The sequence below is a fragment of the Lissotriton vulgaris genome, chromosome 7 (genome assembly GCF_964263255.1).
Source record: "Lissotriton vulgaris chromosome 7, aLisVul1.2, whole genome shotgun sequence".
NCBI classification, from domain to species: domain Eukaryota; kingdom Metazoa; phylum Chordata; class Amphibia; order Caudata; family Salamandridae; genus Lissotriton; species Lissotriton vulgaris.
In genome coordinates, this window is record NC_141695.1 from 1,030,058,990 (window position 1) to 1,030,081,552 (window position 22,563).

At 41.8% G+C, this 22,563-nt stretch overlaps 1 protein-coding gene across 1 annotated transcript in view; it reads left to right on the top strand.

The window, feature by feature from the left end:
- The window catches only part of LOC147702880 (electrogenic sodium bicarbonate cotransporter 1-like), a 386,862-nt gene that overhangs the window by 135,308 nt on the left and 228,991 nt on the right, over positions 1–22,563 (top strand). Inside the window, exons 3-4 of the mRNA XM_086931461.1 lie at positions 7,748–7,897; positions 8,533–8,594. Of these exons, the coding sequence (XP_086787587.1) occupies positions 7,748–7,897; positions 8,533–8,594 (212 nt within the window). The remainder of the gene's footprint in view (positions 1–7,747; positions 7,898–8,532; positions 8,595–22,563) is intronic.

The following is a 22,563-nucleotide window of genomic DNA, read 5'->3' on the forward strand; positions in this document are numbered from 1 at the left end:
TCAATGAAATTGGAAAGGCACCTGGCAACGTGAGCCTCTAGGATCTTGGCCAAGAAGGGGAGGAGAGAGATGGGACAATAATGAGAAGGATTCAGGGGGTTAGCCCCTGGTTTTCTTAGTAGAGGGACCACAATTGCGTTCTTGAAGGCACTGGGGACCTTGACCCTGTACGAGAGACTGGTTAAGGAAGGGAAGCACACTGTGAGGTTTTACAAAGTGGAAATCGCACAATTAGTTATCTTCTTTTAAGTTTATTAGGAATACAATCCGCGAGACACAGACACAACTGCTGCTGTCTCAGGACTCCGTTCAGAATGTCCAACGCTCTACACACCTTTAAAATGTATAAATGACACCACGAGATACAATCTTAAATGTAAATAACTACAAGATGTAACACATCCTATATCCTAAAAAAAAATAATAATAATAATAATAATAGTAAAGTGAATACAGACAATCATATCACCATAAGTACTGAATGATGACAATTTTAAGAATACAAAATGTAATCATCTAATTTGATAGGTTTGACAACAATCCGGCTAGATAACCTTCTTGAACCATAATTGTTTGGAACTGATAGACCAGATGACATTTTTGGTGAAACAATGTAGGAATTTGTCTGAACATTTTTAGAAGAGTCATTCTTGGAAACACAAGAATTACCATCACTGTCTAAGCAGAAATTACGTTCTAAATCATTGCACAATGTCAATTTGTTAAAATTCCACCTACGCCCATCATCCAATAATACACAATCATCCATCACCTCTAAAGATTTTTTGGGGATTATACCACCTGGAAAAATTATCCTTTGGCATTCCAACCTGCGAAGTTCTCACCCAATCACCCACACAAAATTTTCGCACATGCTTTTTAATCTTACTATTATCCCTGCGGGTGTACTTTTCCTGATATACATTCATCCTATCGCTAAGACTTTGTTTGGAAACAGAGTTAGAAGATGTTTTGTGCATCCATGCAGGAGTTACTTTACTACAACTGAACATCCCTTAAGAAGAATAAAAGGTGTCTTCAAAGTAGCTGAATGTGGGGAATTGCAATAACTCCAAATCATTTTCTTGACAGCCACTTTACAGTCCATATTTTCCCCCACAGCCAATTTAATACACTCCTTCAACACACGATTGAATCTCTCCACCATTCCATTCTCCCTTGGACAATAAACAGCAGTAGTGATATGTTTTATGCCATGTGTCTCTAAATAATCCTGAAATTCTCCAGCTACAAATTGGGGACCATTATCTGTAGTAATAGATTCCGGATAACCCTCTCTGTGAAATATTTCCTCACAAAAGCTAATCATATTCACAGTCTTGATCTCCTTAACAAACACAACCTCAGGCCATTCACCATGATAATCCATTAAAACAACGGCACATTTTCCAGAAATGCTACTAACACTAAATGGACCACATATATCCATAGCTAACTTCTGCCAAGGTTTCTCTGGAAACGGAACAGGAATGATGGTAGATTCTTGAGATAAATGAGACTTATCACTACAAGTGCATGCCACACAATTTCTAACACACCTTTCAACGTCCTTGTCCATGCCAGGCCACCAAAAGTCACATCTAGCTCTCCTTTTCATGCCTAACATACCCGAATGTCCCTCATGCATGAGCTTCAGTAACCTAGAATGTAAACTGGATGGTACAATAAGTTTGTCCGCTCTCCTTACAATGCCAAAAACAGAATCATAGGATAACTCAGACCACACAGTTTTATACTCTGAAAGTTTCTTGTCATTCCAAGTACAATTGTCGTCTTGAGTTAACCGAGAAAGGACTTGTTGCAAAATCAGGTCATCCTGAACAGCTTGTTTCCATTCCTCCAAACAAATAGCACCATTGCAAGCTTCATCCACAGTGGCTACCGACCACTCCTCATCCATGTCAACCACCTCACAATTGTCATTAATGGGAAGGCGAGACAAGCAATCAGCAATAACATTCTTAATGCCAGGTACATACATAATCTGAAAGTCATACTCCTGCAACTTGTAGATCCATTTAGCAATTCTGGGAGTTGCTCTACCAGCACCTTTAGTTGAAAATATATCTACAAGGGGTTTGTGATCCGTTCTTAGCTCGAAATTAGTGCCTCACACATAAGTCCTGAAGTAATTAACTCCCCAAAAACAAGTTAACGCTTCTTTCTCTATGACTGAATACGACGGCTCCGCTCCTCTCAAAGTTCGAGAAGCTAACGCTATTGCCAATTCAAATTTGTCTTTTCTCTGCATCAAAACTGCACCTAACCCGTAAGCACTTGCATCTACTACAATAATCAATTTTTTGTTAGGGTCATACTGTTTAAGAGTTACAGCATTGATAACATCTTTTTTTATGTTGTCAAAAATCGAGTGACACTCAGAAGTCCACACAAAATTTGCACCTTTTTTCATTAACAATCTTAAACAAAACACCTTAGATGCAAAATGAGACACAAACTTGGAATAATATTCCGCCAACCCCAGAAAAGAGCATAATTGCTCCTTGTCAGAGGGTGGAGGAGCATTCCTGATGGCATCTAACAGGTTTTTCTTGGGTTTGACACCATCTGCTGACAAGGTATGGCCAAGATATTCAATTTCAGTAGTGGCAAACTTGCATTTTTCTGCAGCAACAGTCAAACCAGCCAATTGTAACTTAGATGATACTTCATTCAACACACCATCATGATCTGCTTCACTTTTACCCCACACTAATACGTCATCTTGAAACACCAACATGTTAGATATACCTTCGAGAATCTTACACATGAGTCTCTGAAACACAGCTGACGCTGAGGCCAACCCAAAAGGCATCCTCAGGAATTGAAACGCACCCTCTGGTGTTATGAAAGATGTTAAATGACGAGACTCAGGGTGTAACTTTATCTGGTGATATGCGTTTGACAGATCTATAGATGAAAAATACATAGCATCCTTGACTGATGCTACCATCTCATTGATATGGGGTAAGGGATGGCGGTCAATCCAGATGTTCTTATTTAAATCTCTTAAATCAATACACATGCGCAATTTTCGGATGGGTTTTCGCTCCAAAACCACTGGATTAAGCCAATCAGACGCTTCAATGGGCTCAATAATGTTTTGTTCACACAACCTATCCAATTCAACGTTTAACTGTGATCTTAGCACAAGAGGTACATTGCGCACTTTGTGCACAATGGGAGCACAATCCGGTTTGAAGATTATACAGTGTTCGAATTTCTTTAGACATCCTAACTTAGAACTGAATAAGTCTGGAAACTTTTCACGCCATTTGGACACAACATCAGTTTGAGTTAAAAGAACCTGGTTAGGGTGATTTGAGTCTAAAATTATCCCTAAACTTTTCTGTTCCTTCAAACCTAATAAGGCTCTACCTTTTTCGACCACATACACCAAACCTTGTGCACACCTGCCTTTATAAGTGATATTGCCAACAAAACATCCAATCACAGGTAATTTCTTGCCACAATACCCCACAGGTGTTGCATCAGATTGAGAAAGATCACATTTACCAAAAGATTCCCACATAGCCTTGTCAATTATGCTAAATGGGGAACATGAATCCGCCCATAACACCATATCACACCCATTGATTGAGATTACACATTTGGGTGGTTGACTGTCATCGGATATTTCACCAACTTCACTGGTCCAAATAGCCATAACTTCAATCTCACTGTCACTGCTGTGATCGGTGACCTCATTAACAACATTTACAGAACTTTTCCATGCATTAGGATTTTCAGATCTACACATCTTAGCAAAATGTCCGTTCTTATTGCACTTGAAACACGTCACATTCATGGCAGGACACCATGGAGTTTCAGCAGAATGTCTAATATTTCCACACTTGAAACAAAAACGTTTGTTAAAACTTGGAATTTTACTGGTGGATGGTTTTGTTTGTGACATGGAGTTTTTGTTAGTTTCTGGAGAGATTTTATATTTGGGTTTGATAACATCATGCCGTGTGGTATACTTATTGCCATAAGACTTTGGTTTATGATTGACTAAGGCACACACATCACTCCGATCTTTGCCACGCACATCACTGTGATCTTTACCATGTTCTCCACCAAGTTCTTTTACATAGCGAGAATGGTTTTCAACTCTCCTAGCTATACTGATGGTCTTTTTAAGAGACGGGTCTTTTAAATCTAACAGTTTTTCCTGATTTTTTTTATTATTAGTTCTATTAATGAACTGATCCCTTATAATTTCTTCGTGCAAATCCTTGAATTTGCACATAGCTGCAAATCTCCTCAAAACTGCAATATATTGTGCTACAGTTTCACTAGCCAATTGTGTTCTAGAGAAAAATGTGTGTCTTTCAACGACAATACTAGTTTTCTTACCATAATTTTCCTCCAACACCTTCAAGGCATCAAGATACTCATCAGAAATGAGTTGCTCAGTTTTGGTACTATCAAAAACGATATCTTTATCACTAGAACCAATGTTCCCACCATCAGTAACCTTCAATGTGGTACAATTCACGTTAGAAGTTATGGGCAATGTCTTTAAAACTTTACTGCCTTCTACCCCAAGATTATGTTTTAATAATGCTAACTTGCGAGATGGTAAAAAGGTCTCCCCACCAATAGCTTCTAAATACGTCTCAAACGACTTTTGCCAATCTTCCCATACCATAGGAGGAAGACCTGGGTCCTGTAAAAATGTAGGTGGGGCTGAAACAGAATTAATCTCCATGTTGACTAGCTAATATAATACCATACTGAAGATATAGAAATCAAAACACAAATCTTCTGAAGTAAGTTCAAACAAATAAACTATCAGTACCATAAATACAATTTCTCTGATGTAAATTCTACAATAGTTTTCCCTAAAAGAGAAAATATATCAAAAAAACCTAACTAAAACAAATAAAGTAGTCACCGATGTCACGATGATGATAAATAATGTAGACTCCGTTGTCCATAAAAAAAATAATATCCAAGCGTAAGAAATCAGTTCTTGAATAAATCTCCTTGTTATGCAGTACATAAAATGAAAAGTACCTGAAAAATATTGAAATTTAAAGTTGAAAGTGTGTTCGCTGTAATAAATGAAGTTCCGATGGTTTGCTGATCACTGGTTGCCGGGATACGCGCCCCACAATGCAACGCGTTCCCAGAATGCACTGCAGTCCCAGCGTGCAATGCGCTGCCTAGGAAGAGCCAAGGAACACAAGAACGCAGAGAGCAAAGTATAATGGCGTGCGCATTGGAATCCTCAAAGTTGAAAGATCCAGGTAGGACAAACGTTATTACTCAACGTTGTCTCCAAAATATTGACAGCACAACAAACTTGAAAACGAATGCTGAAATAGCTTGACGCACCAAACAACAATGTTTAAAACCAATTAAAGTAAAGAATTGCCGGAAAACATAGCAGATTACTCACAGTCAAAATAAAATACGACGATCTCGTCCAAAAAGCAGTTCCGAATGCAGGAAAGTGCAGCGGTCCGATTTCTCCATTACATTCTTTCTCCTGTAGTATCTATGCCGCATGCAGTAGGGTAAACAGGAAACACAAACTTTTAACAAATCCGCAAAAACTCGTAACCATCTTAGGGGTTGAATGCGGGTCGGTTTCTCCCTCGTTTTACAAAGTGGAAATCGCACAATTAGTTATCTTCTTTTAAGTTTATTAGGAATACAACCCCAGAGACACAGACACAACTGCTGCTGTCTCAGGACTCCATTCAGAATGTCCAACGCTCTAAACACCTTTAGAATGTATAAATGACACCACGAGATACAATCTTAAATGTAAATAACTACAAGATGTAACATGAGGTAGAGCAGAAAAAGCGTCCCTTAGGACGTGAGGTGGAAAACAATCCCTAGGGGGCCCAGATTTAACGCGGGTCATTACGTCTGATAGGATCAGAGGACATATGACTGGGAAATGATCCATGGTGGCTGAATTAGTTGACAGGTTCTCCAGGTGTTCCCTACCGACGTTGGTGGGAATGCTAGCTTTGATGATGGAAATTTTGTCCAAGAAAAAATTGTTCAAGGAGTTACATACATCTTGGGTAGGTGTCTGGCTGGGAAGTATTCTCTCAGCTTTACAAAGGTCATTAATTATCGTGAAGATTTCCTTCGGCTTATTATGGGCATTTAGTATTCTGGCTGAAAATTGGCCGCTTTGGTTTCCAATATAGCTTTTTTATACTCTTTACGAGCTAGCGAGAACTGCCGTTTATCTTCAATGGAGTATATTTTCCTCCATTTTCTCTGTTTTTGACGGAGCTGAAGTTTTTGTTTTTTTATCTCTGTGGTACATACATACATTAAATGCAGTTTTCTTGTCCTTGTCATACTTCTGAAACAGTGTATTGAAAAACCAACGACTTGTGGGAGACGTTATTAACTAGTGAGTACATAAATGTTAAAAGTGAACATTTAAACTCACAGAGATTTTTTGTTTCACCGAATAAAACATATAGGGGCACATGCATCAAACAATTTTGTGATTGCAAATAGTGCGAATTGCAAAATTTGTCCATATACGATCACAAAATGGCCTTTTGAGAAGCAGTACCTATTTTGCAATTTGCAATTAAGGAAATCTCAATTTTTGTGATTCCCTTAACCATAACGAATGGGTTAATTGCGAATGCAGTTAGGGAATTGCAAATTGTTAATCCCTATTTGGGATGCAGCAGTCTTTCCTAAATGCGACTTTGCAAATACTTTGATAATGCAAAAAAGTGCAATTTTCAAAGTGCCTTCTGGCACACACATATGCCCATAGGGCACATGTGTGTTCCACATGTGCACACAGGCCAATTTTGGGGGTGAAGCAGGGTGGCCTTTTGGCCCCCTAGCACCCTTGAAATTGCATTAGCAATTTGCGAGTACCTATTTCGTACTTGTAAATTGCGAATGACTTCCTATTCATTCCTATAGGTCTTTAGGCCCATAGGAATGAATAAGAAGGCATTCTTTAATAGCAATTCGCAATTTGCGAGTCGTTATTAAGGAATATGTAGGAATCGCAGTTTTGTTTGCGATTCCTACATGCGTAAGGAATTGCATTCCTAAATTGAGATTCCTTAAAAATCGCAATTTAGGAATCACAATTCCTTACTTTGATGCATGTGGCCCATAGTATAGCCAGACAATATCTATTTTCCTCCTGATTCAGACACTGTATGCAAATGTATCTCAAGAATAGTAGTAATGGGAAAAATAAATGCTTGCCTGGATTTTGACCTTAGAAGGGTGCCATTGAGTACCCAAGCTATAGGTGAACAGTAAAGTAAGAAAGTGTGATGAGATAATATTGGTGCTGTCACTGGTGATATCATATATGACATGGGAGTGATGCCATTGATTATGTCATTGGTGAGGAAATCAATCATTGTATTTGTTATGTCACTTTATGTCTTGATTGAGAACAGAAGCAGTGTATTTTGATGCTGAGGTGTTTGACCAACTCCAAAAGGGAATGAAAGAGAATATGAAAGAGAGATGAAAGAGCCTAAGTGTGTGTGAGAGAAAGCAGAGCGAAAGACAGAGAGCATAATTATGAACTAATGAAAATAAATGGGTGTTATTCTTCTATACAGCCGTATGTAGGTCATCAGTTGATTTCAACGTATTGATGAAATCTTGATTACAATGTAACCGTACAATTATTTGTGTGCTTTAACAAGCGGGTGAATTCTTGATTACAAAGTAACATAAGTATTTGTTTGTGTCTCTTAAGAAACTGTTGCCAAGGTTCAGATTAACAACAACACCTTAACTCCAGACCTGAAGGAAAAAGTTGTGAATATTCTTCTCCGAAGACACCTGCACCTGATTGCAAAACCCCGACATCAAATGTTTGCCAGATCTGGAAATTGTTCTTGTTGTGGTAAGTGGTAAACTTCCAGTGAACATTGCACATGTTTCGCATTCCAGACATAAATGTGATGTGTTACGATACACAAAAGAGGCAGAAGATGTAAGAAAACTGGAGCAAGGAAGAAAAAGTCCATGCCCAATTTATGATCCTTAGTCAAGATCCAAACTTTCACTGTCCTAAATCCTCACCCAGCCCAAGGGGTTTTAACAGTAGGGTGGTGGTTGCTCTCAGTTGACGAAGTGCTAGTCCACCACATAAGAGAAGTGTCTAGAAAAGAGCTTCTTTAGGGAAAATGTATGTTTTAATGTTAATACTTCTCTCGAAATGTAGATAATTTTTCATTAATTTTAAAGAGTTGTCCCAAATATACCCAGAAAGACCAGATTCATGCCAGAATTTCAAAGCATCCTTGTAAGACACATTTACATAAAATGACTATCAACTGAAGTCATTTACATACTCAGTGGCTATCATAAAAAATCTAGCCTGGTTAAAGGCCCTCTGTCCCTTTGATGAACTCATCTAAAGTTTTTACAAACTGAGGCATATTGGTGGGTTCTTTGTGTGAACTCTAGTAATATCACAACATATAATACCTACTGTAGTGAGTAATTGAGATAAATATTAATTATCTTTCCCTGCAGCCAAAAGAGCAACAAAGAAAGGATCTGCTCTGGAACTTTCGGATAGTCCACTTCGAGAACAGGTAAGAAAGAATCAAAAGTTAGTACTGGTGTAGCTGAATGTTGGTTTGAAAAACATGCTTGCACTCAAATTTTAATCATGCAAAATATGGGCACTGCTGGGTGAGTTGTTTGAAAAAAAGACAAAGAGCAAAAGTGTTTTTGACTATAAAGATTTATATGGGCCATTTAGAGAATAGCGGGCTGCTTGTCAGCCCATTATGTCAATGGTGACTGGGGGCCTGCATGCTCCTGGAGGAAGGCATCCTCCAAAGTTTTAGATACAAATCTCTAAAGCCTTCAATGAAGCTAGTTGTGCAGCAGTTGCTTTGAAGTCGGAGTACTTTGTGGAGGATTCACCGTTTTTGTTTTTTGCCCACTCAGCAATTTTTTGTTGTTGTATTTCACTAACGAACTCCTAAAGCAGTGGTTCGCTAATGAAAAACAAAAAACAAATGGCCTTGATGTGCTGGGCGGTTTTCTAAATGCCTTGAGAGTGATTTGTGTTTTTTCCTGTTCGAGACCGCCAGGATTTTCTTTGTGATCCTGAACAGAAAGAATTTACATTGGAAGGACAGCCCTAAACAGTGAGGACCTTCTGACAAACACTGATCAGTGGCCCTGTAGCAGAAGCTGAGTCAGTTGAACCTCCATCTACGGAAACCTTGTGATTCATCCAACTAAAATGGAGTGAACGAAAGCAAAGTTTGGTGGATGAGGCAGTCACCACTTTTTGGCAGATGTCCATCATCCCCCCAAAGTCAGAGTGACCCCCCCTTAGTCACTTGTAGCCCACATCTCTAGCACTGCGAACCCATGCTATTTCATTCATGAGCTGGAAGGAACCATTTGCTCCAACTGCATTATCCTAGATAAATGATATCTCTTCAGAGGGAATGCTGAGAAAGGAAATATATTTTCCTGTTCATTTCTTCCTGTTGTCCTCTATGGGCTAGTTGCTTTTTGCTTTCAAAGAAAATCAGGCACGACACAGCTAGGGCCCAAACAAAAATATAAAGTATTAGGGAGAACATGACAGTGGTAGTGCGTGAACCCACTCTGTCACGTGTGGTTAGCTTTACCAATAAAGAAGAGGTTCACTTGTAACTAGCCAGTCACTTGGGAAGCTGAGGCATCATTGTTCCTGCTGAACAGAACACAGCTGCCATTGTACTAAAAGGACTACGAAAACGGAAGTTGCAGGACGCATCTTGTCCCCATGATGTCATCACTTTTGTTGTGGTGATGTGGTTGTTTGTGATTTCATAGAAAAACAAATTCATAGAATACCAATCCTGGGAAACCTTTTCAACGAAACCTGTGTACATTTACTATTACACCTAGATATAACTTGCACCATTTCTGAGTGGCGATTTACATCTAGATGTAGAGTTACATATCTCCACCACCTCGAATAAGAGGTTGAAGACTCCTACAATGGTATTTAGTTATGACTGTTAAGTTATTGCATGTAACTTTACAACCATATTTCACATTCCACTTGATGAACATGTCTGTCACTGGGGCAGAGACATCACCCTGAAGATAGCGATTGTGGCTTCCACTCCAGCTCTGGAGCATGCAAATGACCACACGCATAGATCTGAAATGCCAGTCATTTATTCTGTGTCGTGCAACCATTAACTGAATGTAATACATCATAAAATGTATTGACCACACCCTGACACCTACCAACCGATTAGTTAACTTTGCAAGGAGTCTGGCAAGGGCCACAAGGGTTCTACTGCAGATGATCATACAACACTAAATCTCCCCTTTGTTAAATAAAAAGTACAGATAACATATATACATTAGAGCTCCTCAATGAGTTGTGAAAGTGCTTGCACCAATCTTCCAGATTGAGTCTTACGACGTGAAGGAGTTGCACTGTCATCTGACATCATAGATGTAGACTCAGATGCTTGACTTGAGCACTCAGGTGGACTTGTCTCACTCGTGTGGTCTGGAGCCAATGAACATCAAGGCAGATGCTTGAAATGTGACTAGTCTCTTGTAATGGACTTGCTGAGATTTTGAGCGGTCATCATATGTCTTTTATTTGTCATGACTCACAATGGATCAGCATCAAACAGAGCATCAGTCTTGCATTTCTGTTTTTGTTTGAACAGGACCCGGTCCTCTTCTTTAAAAACCGTGTCCATAGTGCATCTGTACTTATCTGCAAAGGTCTTTTGTGAGAAGTGTCCGTGACATGAATCTCATCAGTGTCTATCATCGGCTCGTGGTTCATAGTAGTAGCTTTGTCCCAATGATTCTCCCAAACAGCAAGGTGTGTGAGCTTTCACCTGTTGTAGATTGAGGAGTTGACCGATTGGCACAAGGGGCTGGACATAAGGCTGACCTGAGATCTATTCCTTCGAGACCAGTGCGCTGAATCACTTTCTTCAGAATGCCTATTAATCGTTAAAAAATGCCATTTACCTGTGGCCAGAGGGTTGTAGGTTTCTGATGCTTGACATTCAAGCAAGTAAGAAAGTCTTTAAACTCTCTGCTATTGAAGGGTGGACTGTTGTCAGATTTGGGAATTAATACTCCACACTGCAAAAATATCATCCAGCCTCTCCATGACTTTGTCATGGGCGGTAGATTATATATCTTCCACTAAGGGAAAACATGAGTATTCATCAATAACTACCATGAGATGATGTCCATTGTTTAAGAGTCCAAAAAAATCAACTGCAGTTTTCTCTAGCGCTTGTTTAGGAAGGTCATACATATTTAGCGTAGGCTGAGTTGTCTTGGGAGATAAGTAGTCACACAGGTGACATGTTCTTAGTTCCTTCTCCACTCGTTCGTCAAGGTGAGGAAGCCACACTCGATTTCTGAGGACCGCCCTGGTGGCTACAATGCCACGATGTCCTTCATGTGCCAGTTAATTAACTTGTCTCAAACTTGCAGGTATGATAATTGTCAAACCTCTTAATATACCTTCTTGAGTGACATAAAGTTCTTCCTGCACATTTTTGATATTCAATGTCATCTGTGAGAGGTAGAGTGTGTTTTTTCCATGATTGCGTTGCAATTATGTCCTTGAGTGTGAGCGTCTCTGTTTGTGTTCATAGCAGCAATGATTTTCTCAATGAATAGCGCTTCAGGGGGTTCTAGACTTTACTATGAAATTGATGTATGCTTCAGCCGCTTTAGATGTTGCAGTGTGACGCTGTAACAGACCTTGCGAGAAGTAATCTGGGGGTTTTGATCCTACCCCAGGTTATACACAATAGTGTAATCAAACTCTTGGTATCCCAACAACCACTTCTTGATGCAAAGGGGCATCTTGGCTTTAAGGTTTCTGAAAATGGTGAGCAATGCCTGGTGGTCACTGACAAGGTTGAAATGCTTTCTATTTAAAAATACATGAAAATGTTCACAAGTCTACACTACAGCCAGGCTGTTTTCTGGCAGAGAATAGGCACCTTCAGCTTTAGATAGACTTCTGCTGGCATAGGCCACAATTTGTCTCTGACCATTTGGATGTCCATTGTGTTAAGCAAGGATTGAGCCATACCATACCGGGCTTTCGTCTACTACAATCACACTATTCAACTTTGGATCAAAGTAAGCCATTTCTGTTGCATTTTCAAGTGTGTGTTTGATTTTCTTGAAACTTTGGTCACATTTAGTGGACCACTGGAAGGGAATATTCTTCTCTGTTAAGTCTCCTATTGGGGCCCTTACCGTGGCAAAGTCACAAATGTATCTGGAGGAGTAGCTGGCCATTCCTACGAAGGATCGCATCATGATTACATCTTGCGAGGGATAAGGGGATCACACTGATTGTACTTTTTTCAGGGTCAGGAGTATTCCCCCTTCAGAGAAAATATGATCAAAGTATTTGAGTTTGGTTTTGTGAAACTTACACTTTTCAGCATTTAAAGTGAGACCTGCATCAGAGAGCACAAGGCATACTTGTGAGTTCAAAAACAAAAACATGAAAAAATGGGGCAGGGTACAAATACCCTAACGCCCTAGTCTTGGTCCTGGGGCCTTAGAGGGTGAAAAAAGCATATATATATTTTTTAACGTTTCTGTGAAATATCGAACATTCACAAATTTGTGGCAAAAATTGAGAAAAAAATTAGGGCGTCCTTCAGGTCCTGGGGCATGCTGATGTGTATTGAAAAATGGAGGGGGGCACACAATACCCCCTCCAAGGGCTAATTTATGCCCCGGTGCCAGGTGCCAGGGCTCTTGTTAATTATAAGGGGTGACTCACAGACCCCCAGGGACCCCCACCTACCCAGGTCGTGTTTTTTTAAATGGGAGGGGGGCCGCACCGACCCCCCTCCTGGAGCTTCAAAAGCCCATGCCATCACCACCTCCCGGGGGTCAATTCATTTAATAAAAAGAGGGAGATGGTCCCCTGGGACCACCACCTCCCTGGGGCTGGCCCTTTTTGATCAAAGGAGGGGGGCCCCCTCATGGAACCATTACTGGCCCTGAGGTGCTGCCACCCCCAGCGAGGCTCCCTATGTCCTATTTGACAGCTCCCGCCAAGCAAAAGGAAACACTCTGCTTCCAGAAAGCAGAAGCTATCAAAGTGTTCCGCTTGCTGGAAGCAGAGTTTTCATCTGTTTCCCTGCCCGAAGACTTGCAGGCAGGGAAAGAGATGAAACTATTACTCCCACATGGAGGGAGCTGTATTTCCAGCAGCTCCCTGCATGCAAGAGCAATGCTGGCTCCTGCAGGAGACTGAGAGCCAGCTGGGGCAGGGGGCCCTTGAGGCTCCCCCTGCTGTCCCAGGGTACACTGGGTGCCCTGGGTGGGACCTGGGCACCCAGGGAGACTTATCAGAGCCCAGGGGATGGGATTCCAAGGACCGAAATCAGCCCAAGGAGGGGGGCTGAGCAGCCCACTTCCCCCAGGGAATTATGCCTTGGCCCTGAGGAATGGGGTCCCCGGGCCGAAATTGCCCAGGAGAGGGTGTGCGTGGCCCCTCCCTTATTAAGTCTTGGTCGGGCCCTGGGGGATGTGTTCCCCGGGACCGAAATTGGCCCAGGGAGGGGGGCCTCCCTCATTTAGTTTTGTTTTGGTCCTAATGCTCATTACCTGGAATTAAACCTCAACTAGGGGCATTTACAAATATAAACATAGCAGGTGCCCCGTTGAAGCTCCACTTCTGTAAAGGACAAATTAGCCTAACTCCTGGGCTTGGCAAAGGCAAAGCAAGTGTGTTTTCTCGGTAATTCCATATTGAAAGACGATCTGAAAACCTTTGTGAAGGTGACTGCATCATTGATCTATTGGAGCGCAATCTGCATGTGACTGGGATGAGTGGCTTCTTTCTTGTCCTTTCCTGGTGAGAGCAGAGTCCATGGTTCACCCTTTAAATTACTACGAGTATACACATATGCAAATCACTTGGAAGCTTTACCAGTTTGGCCCCGCCCACCTTAATAATTTGCAAAGGTCTTCCTGCCTTTTGCCAGAATGATGGACAGCTCCACAAGCGGCTCCCCAGCGTGTTTCCGGCTGGTTTTGGTGTGGAGTTCTTGATGCCGAGAAATATGAGGACATCTCCACCTAACAAAGAAGCACTTAATTAATATACTTAAGAGGAAGAAACCTTGTTTGGTGGAGGTTTACCTCTTTGTACATCTTTTCAAAAGGAAAATTTATTTTATCACAAATTTCTGGATAAAGACACGAGGAACAATCACTTTGCCAAAATGCACACAAGGTCACTGGTGACATTTCCTTGTGTTCCATTACGCAGCTGTGGTGCAAAATGCATACTGGACATTTACCCAAGGAGGTAGCATTTAGTAATTATCCAGTAGAAAGTACTACAGTTGGGTGAATATTTTGTGCAAAGCTGTGGATTCTTTTTGGATAAAGGTGAAGGATCAGTTGCGTTATGTTCCACTCACAGACTCAGGCAGTCACACACCCACTGACAGACCCGGTCAGACACTGATACACCCACTCACAGACCCATTCAGACACACACGCCCACTCACAGACCCACTCACAGACCTACAAAGACACTAACACACTCTCATAGACCCACTCAGACACTCATGCATCCTCACAGATGTGCTCAGACACTCTCACAGCCACTAACAGACTTTTTTAGATACTCACTCGCCCACTCAGGCACGTATACCCATTCAGACCCACTCAGACCCCATGCACCCACTTACAGACCCTCTCATACTCTCTCACACCCACTCACAGACCTGCTCAGAGACTCATGCACCCACTCACAGACCCACTCAGACACTCATGCTGCACTCAGTAACAGACTGACTCATATACACATGGAGGCACTTGCATCCCACTCATATACTCACGCACCCACTCAGACACTCATGCACCCACTCACACACCCAGTGAGACACTTATGCAGCCACTCCCAGGCCCACTGAGACACTCATTGACTCACTCACAGACTCAGTCTCAAAAGGTTACAAGTTACAGTTAGGAAATAAAATGTAAAAAGCTTAAAAATTCTCTTCAAAACTAAAGGTTACATGGACGCTATAGTTAGGAAATAGGATTTTAAAAAACGTAGAAATTCACTGAAAAAACAAAGGTTACAGGGAAGTTATAGTTAGGAAATAGAATTAAAAAACCTTAGAAATTTACAGAAAAAACGGAGGTTAGAGGGACATTATAGTTAGCCTCAGATTTCACTCATAATAAACCACAGAAATCCAGCAGTTATAGTTACCTGAGCTAACTTTAACTTACACCCCCTCAATGCACTGCTTATGACCTCACATATTACATGTAAAAATCCAGTTTCCATAGGAAAATTGAACAGTGATACCACGAAAACAGCTGAACAGAATTACAGCAGCTTTGAGAGAAAGCTAGATCTTGGCCCAGAAAGTGTTCTTTTTGTGATCTGGTGTAGATCCATTCAGTAGTTTTGGAAAAACTAAGGTTAAAACCCGTTGTATATCTGGAAGGATTTGTTTGTGGGAGTCCCACGGTCATGCAACTTCAAATAAAAGAGCGATTTGATTGGTTGAGGAGACTTTTTTCCCAACGGGAGTTAATGCTCTGATTGGCTGGTTGCAATATGAAGAGAAATGTGGCGGCCACCATTTCAGGACAGGAATGTATAAGGGAGCAGGGTAGTGGTACCCTAACTCCCAGACTTTGTGGAGAGGTTCCCAGAGGTCACACTCCAAACCCCAATCCACCCCATACCTCCTTGGACATTTGTTTGTTTCTGTGATATGGCAGGTGTCTCCCTGGACTTCAATCTACTCAGAGCCAAGGGGGAAAGGGAAAGGCCGCCCCCACTCAAAACATTATGAACAACATGGGGCCTCACCCGACAGACACTTCTTCCCATTAAAAGTGACAAAGCCAGGGTTTTCAATATTCTTCTCAATTCCCTTGAGTGTGTGCAATCCAACTACTCTTGTTTATCACAGTGTCTCACTAAAACAATAATGTCTACTACCATCCGCACTCGTCACCTTACATCCAATGAAAAAATGTGTGGGAGGAGAGAGAGAGTACCTCACGGTAGAACCGCCAACGGGGTTGCTGGCTAAAAATCACCAGTTTACCTACTTCTCATCATCGGTGACTCCCTCTCTTCAGTGAAAGAAGTAAAGAAAAGAAAGGAAAAAACTGTGCTTGTTCTCCTTTTCGAGAACCACAAACAATTGTGATAACACACGTGATAGTAAAACAAAATAGAAAGTGCTTTCTATTGTGTACATATGTCCAAAGAACCCCAGTGAGAAAAAATAATTGTGATTCTCACCATTAAAAATGGTAAGGCTTGCTGGCCACCCGACTTTTATTCCAAGCTGCAAGCCCTCCAAATTAAAAAGTGGTTCCAATCAAACCAAATCTAATTCTTTATTGCCAACATGTTTTGTTGCGGTATTCTTGCGCAACTTCATCAGGGCTAAAAAGGGGTTCACCTTCTCGATCTTTCACTTCATAATCATATAGACACCTGGAGGTTGTGAAGTTACAGCATACCCACACCCCTCCTCATCGGGCCAAACGTGTCAATTGATCACGTGTCCCTAAGAAAACCATCCACTCTCTGGTCCTCAGTGCCACGTCCCACCGAAACGCCGTTTGGCTGCTATCAGGTATGGAGGAGGAGTGGTAACCTGCCACTGTTGCTGCTGGCTGTGGTGTGCTGCAACCCCTTTCTGTGTGATATCCCGACCGAGGCACCCCTCATCTTTCTGACGTTTAGCTGCAGGTCCGGCCGCAGGGAAGTCACATTAAGCAAAGGTCAACAGTGCTTTGATAGAAGAACCTCAACATGAATATTTGTTTAGCAACACCACATAACGTGCGCGCACGTCCTCCCTGCAGGCCTGTTTAAAGGGCTATGTTACAGCCTCATAAACTGGAGCTTATGAGATGCACGAGTGGGCTGCCTGGGTCGAGTAATCTGCATTTCTCTTGCTTTCCTATAAATCTCTCACTTTAAAGTCACAGAAAGAAAAGTGAACACCAAGCTTTCTCAAGGACAGAGCCTAACATTGAACCTTTGTGTTTAAATGCACAGCAAATGTGACAAGATAGGAATAGGATTTACAGGCCTGTTTACAGAAAGTGAGATCTCAGAAGGATACAGTGAACTAGGTTTTGGCAAGGGAAGATACAAACTCAAGCTGAGGCAGCAAATAGGAAGCAAGGAAATGTGAGTAGGTAAGCAATGGGCAGAATGTATTCCGAATGAAGCTTTCTGAATGTCCCCAAGACTTCTTGGTAGGCTTCAACTTAAAAACTAGGCAGGCCTGTTTCACCAATGCATCTATGCACCCAGTTGTTTCTTGTACAACATCCTTGTATCCATCAGGATCATCCCAATACTGCTCCAATGTAGGAAGGTGCTGATGTCCACATCTCTTCACTGTGCCTTAACAGTCCACTGCCTCTCCTATCACTCGTTAACTTTATGCTTGTCTTTGACTCTTTTCAGAGCTGCTCTGCATTTTGGATACGTATGCACTAAAGAATAGCCACATCCATACATACGTTTAAGGGGGAGTGCAATGATGGGGACAGAACTTAGGGGTTGGGAAGCAGGTAGGAACCCCCCACCCCGGGCAGGAGCAAGACCATTGAGAAATTTGAGAGGAGGGGAAAGAGGAAGCATTCTGGACTCTTGAGTGCTGAACATCCAATGATGTATAAACATGCAGATTAAACCATACAGTCATGAGCAGCTAGCTGACCGAAAGCTCACACTCACTATATATAATGTAATGGAAAGAATAGGTTTGCAGCTTAAGCTGTTTGTTGCCGAGACCAAAAAATGAAGTGAGAAAACTTTATTTAAATAGTAAGGTCCATCTTTAAAAATTGAAATTTTAGATTTAATGTTATTCTGCTCTAATATTACAATTCCTGTAGACCTCGTAGACTGTTGAACAGCGAAAGGTGAGGGGCCCACAAACCAGGCCACAATGGGCCTCCTAGATTCTCGGCCTGTGAGTAGCGGTAGCCATTGATTACAGAGTGGAAGCAGGTAGTCGAGCATGGGAGTGACACTGATCCCCGCAGGGTGCCCTTCAAGCTTGTGAATACCTCCATGGTCACAGGCCGTTTGCTGCAGCTGGCAGGCAGCAACGGCCCTCTGACGGTAGCTGTGTCCAGCCCACGTGGGGTGAAGCAGAGCGGCGACTGGTGAGCTGTGCTGAGTGCCTGCCTTGGTCCCTGAGCCCAGGGGGAGGCAGTGTGGTGGCCCCAACAGGGGAGAGGAGGTGAGAGGAGCCTCGATCCCCAAGAAGGGTGGTGGCGCTGCCATACATGCATCCCAACCTGCAGCTACAGCGAGATGCTGCTGGGGTGCGGCAAGCTAACAGACCCCTCTGCCACCGTACCCACCCTGGAGATGGCTTTCCTTCCCCCGAGTGGTAGCCCTTCTGGCTGGACACAACAGGGACCAGTGGAGACCCTACCACCTGCACTGACAGGAATTGCCTCGCTCTGCCCATGAGTTGGGCACCATATGAGCGAACGGCTTAGCGGGGCTGCGCTACCCTAACTTGCTGCTCGAGAGCACAGACTTGGCTTACCTACATTGGACCCCGCCCAACTTCACCTGTGGAAGAGATTCACTGAATTGGCTACTCTGCCCCTCATTCTCATTGCTGGGTTACCACCACGGTCTGATACAGGAACTCTGAAAACAGATAAGACTCCACTACAGAGCAAGGAATTACAACTAAATGTATTGTAAATGCACTCGAGTGGAGAGAAACCCCCTTGAGTGGGGAGAACACGACATCTTAGCTTCACTCTGAGTTCTTTGCCTGACACAGGGTCACACAGATATTTTTACATCTATTTGCATGTACAAAGGGCAAGACACACTTGCAAAGATACACATAAGCATGGAACATTCCTATGAACATACTGTTAGTCACATTCGTCTGCTATCCCAAGGCACATATTGGATACTGCAAGAGTAGGGCTGACTACATAATCATGAGCAAATTACTAATTGTCTGATTTACTTATAGACTTCCACAAGGCTATTTGTAATTTGAAAAACAGCATGTGTGGTTAAAGACCTTGAGCACAGACTCGTGTTTCTTGTGATCAGCAAAGGGAAGGGCATGTGAGCAAAAGGCATTTAGGAGCAAGAAACGGCAGAAATTACAGAATGGCTATAAAATATGGGACATAGGTCAAATGTTTAACTGGATCACTGACATAATATCGACAGACAAAATTTCTACCTACCAAAATATCGAGGTAAAAATATAGAACGCCAGAATATCGACTGCCTATCTACAAACAGGTAAGTACAAAAATATCGACTCCAAAATATTGATTGTAAAAAATATAGACTGTCAAAATATCGAATTTTTTAAATGTCTTAAAATTAATTGTAAAGTAATATAATAATACATTTAATTAATTTAAACATACTTAAAATAATTAAATAAATGTAAAATTATTAAATAATGAATGTAACTTTAAAATACAATTTTTTTTAAAATATATATATATATATATATTTATATATATTATTATAAATTAACAGTTTGGCTTGAATTGCAACTCCCGCACGACCCACTTGGGGAATACTTTTAATTAATTTTAACAAACGCGCAATCAATGAAACTACGAGTACCAAGATGCCGTCAAGCACGCACCCACTGGGGCGGGGCTCCAAATGTTTAAATTAACTCCTTTGAACTGCCGCTTGTTATGCACGTGACCAAGGACACAGAAGTGTTTGAAACACGTTGGGCTAAGAATTGGCTGAGGGGGAGCATGCAGACTTGCCGAACTGGTTTTGCCTCAAAATAAAAGGTGTTAATCTCCTGTGATGTGGCGTTTCCTCTGGGGGCAACCTTCTACGATGGATATGATGCGGCCGAGCCTAGGTCGCGGAAGCGCCCTGCTGCAACCTAAGCGGACCGGGTGTCTGACACATGCTGACACCAGGGCACAGGAGATCCAAGTTGAGTGACTATAAATTAACAGTTTGGCATGAATTGCAACTCCTGCACGACCCACTTGGGGAATACTTTTAATTAATTTTAACAAACGCGCAATCAATGAAACTACGAGTACCAAGATGCCGTCAAGCACGCGCCCACTGGGGCGGGGCTCCAAATGTATAAATTAACTCTGTTGAACTGCTGCTTGTTATGCCCGTGACCAAGGACACAGAAGTGTTTGAAACGCGTTGGGCTAGGAATTGGCTGAGGGGGAGCATGCAGACTTACCAAACTGGTTTTGCCTCAAAATAAAAGGTGTTAATCTCCTGTGATGTGGCGTTTCCTCTGGGGGCAACCTTCTACGATGGATATGATGCGGCCGAGCCTAGGTCGCGGAAGCGCCCTGCTGCAACCTAAGCGGACTGGGTGTCTCCTCTGGAGACAACCTTATACGATGGATATATATATATATATATATATATATATATATATATATATATATATATATATATATATATATATATATATATATATATATATCCACACGGGTTCTCAGAAAGCAGCGGCGAAGTATCCTGCAACCACGCCGCCTTCAGAAAACAGCAGACCCAAAAGATTTTCCGTGAGTTATTTTATTCTGCAACAGCCAGACAGCATAACGTTTCAGCCTCCCAGAGGCCTTGGTCACATGGTGTTCCAAAGGGAAACGGCAGAATTTAAAGTGCAAGTGCATTTAGCGTTAACCAATCAACGTGGCGATATTTACAACGGTGTAATAGACATAGTGACAATACTGCATGTAAAGACTGACATTAAACATCCACCGCAAAATTATCAAATTTGCCAGTATTAGGATAAATCCTAAAAAAACTGTAAAGCCAATAATTACATGTAAAATGTGCAATGCCTGGTTAAATCCATTAATAAACAATCAGGTCAAAATTCGTCAAATCACATATATACGTTATGATCTGTACATATATCTACAAATACAAAAACTGGGTCCAATTATACAACAAAAGACCTATGTATGGCTAAATCCATAATTAAAGCTAGGCTGTGTTATTTGCTCAGCTTGTATAGACATTTGAAACCAGTATTTTTACCGAAATATACCATGTTATGGGGATCATTAATGAAAAAATACATTAAAATTCATTAGTGACGAAAAGATTGAAATCCTTCGGTAATATGTAGACAATTGTAACAAGTTAGGCTGGCATGAAAAAATAGTAAAGTCACCTCGTTGATTGTTAGATAAATGTGAACATGAAGTGCTGAGTGAATGTGATTAAAAAAGACAGTCAACCCGATATTATTACAAATACATCACAGATGTTAAATTGATTCTAATCAGGCCTGTCTAATGGAGTGATAGGATCACTGAGCATCTACTCGGACACTATGACAACACATGGGAAACATGGGTCAAAAAAAAAACCCCGCTCAGGCCAAGCTGGAAATACATACAAATAGCCGTTTAGTGCGATTGTTTGGAATGACTCACTATGTTGTCATAGAGGAACAGACATGCAACATTCGGGGAAATTAAGGAATGATCTAAAGACAGGTGTAAAAATCTTCCGATGCGTTAAGCCCATTAGGTGACTTGCTATCTAGCATGAGGATGTACCTGGTTTCCAACCTCCTTAATGCAGCTTCCCTGTTGCCACCCCTTCTCATGGGTGCGATGGAATCAATGGCATAATACTTCAGTAATGCACTGTTGCTGTTATGCTTTTCCCTGAAGTGTCTTGCCACAGGGTACACCGGGTCATTGGTCTTTATGGCCCTTAGATGTTGTAAGACCCTTTTATGTACCTGTAGTTTGGAACTACCCACGTATCTTAACCCGCACGGGCATTCCAGAACGTATACTGAGAAGTCGCTTTTACATGTGAGCTTTTTATTGATCTTACAGGGGGCATCGGAGAAGGGGGTACAATATTCTGTCTTATTAACCCCATGTATGCAAGCCTTGCAAGAAGCACACTTTTTGAAGCCTTTGCTGCCTGCCAGCCAATCTTGCCTAATCACTAATTCGTGACTCGATTTCACAAGTGCGTCCTGTAGTGAAAAGGCTTTCCGGTAGGTTATCGCCGGTTTTTTGGGCATGCTATTACCTATGATCGGATCACATTTGACCAAGCCCCAATGCTTGTTCACGATCCTGCGTAAAGCCCCATGTTGGCTGTTGAAAGACCATATAAGTCTGACAGGTTGTTGCACTGATGTTGTAATGGAATTGTGCAACCTCTTATGTATTAAGGCTTCAGAACGAGGTATGGCATTAGCTTTTCTTATTGCTGCCGCAACTACCTTTTCATCGTAGCCACGAGCCAAGAATCGCAATCTGCATGCTTCTTGCGCTGTTTTATTTTGGGCTTCAGTGCTGCACGCTCTTCTAATCCTCAGCATTTCCCCATAGGGGATGCTTCGGATTAGATGTGGCGGATGATGACTGTGAGCATGCAGCACTGTATTGCCTGCTGTGGGCTTCCTAAACAAGGATGTTTCAATTTCTCCATTGTTGACATCAATTGCTACATCAAGAAAGGTGGCATGTGAATTGCTGATGTCTGAG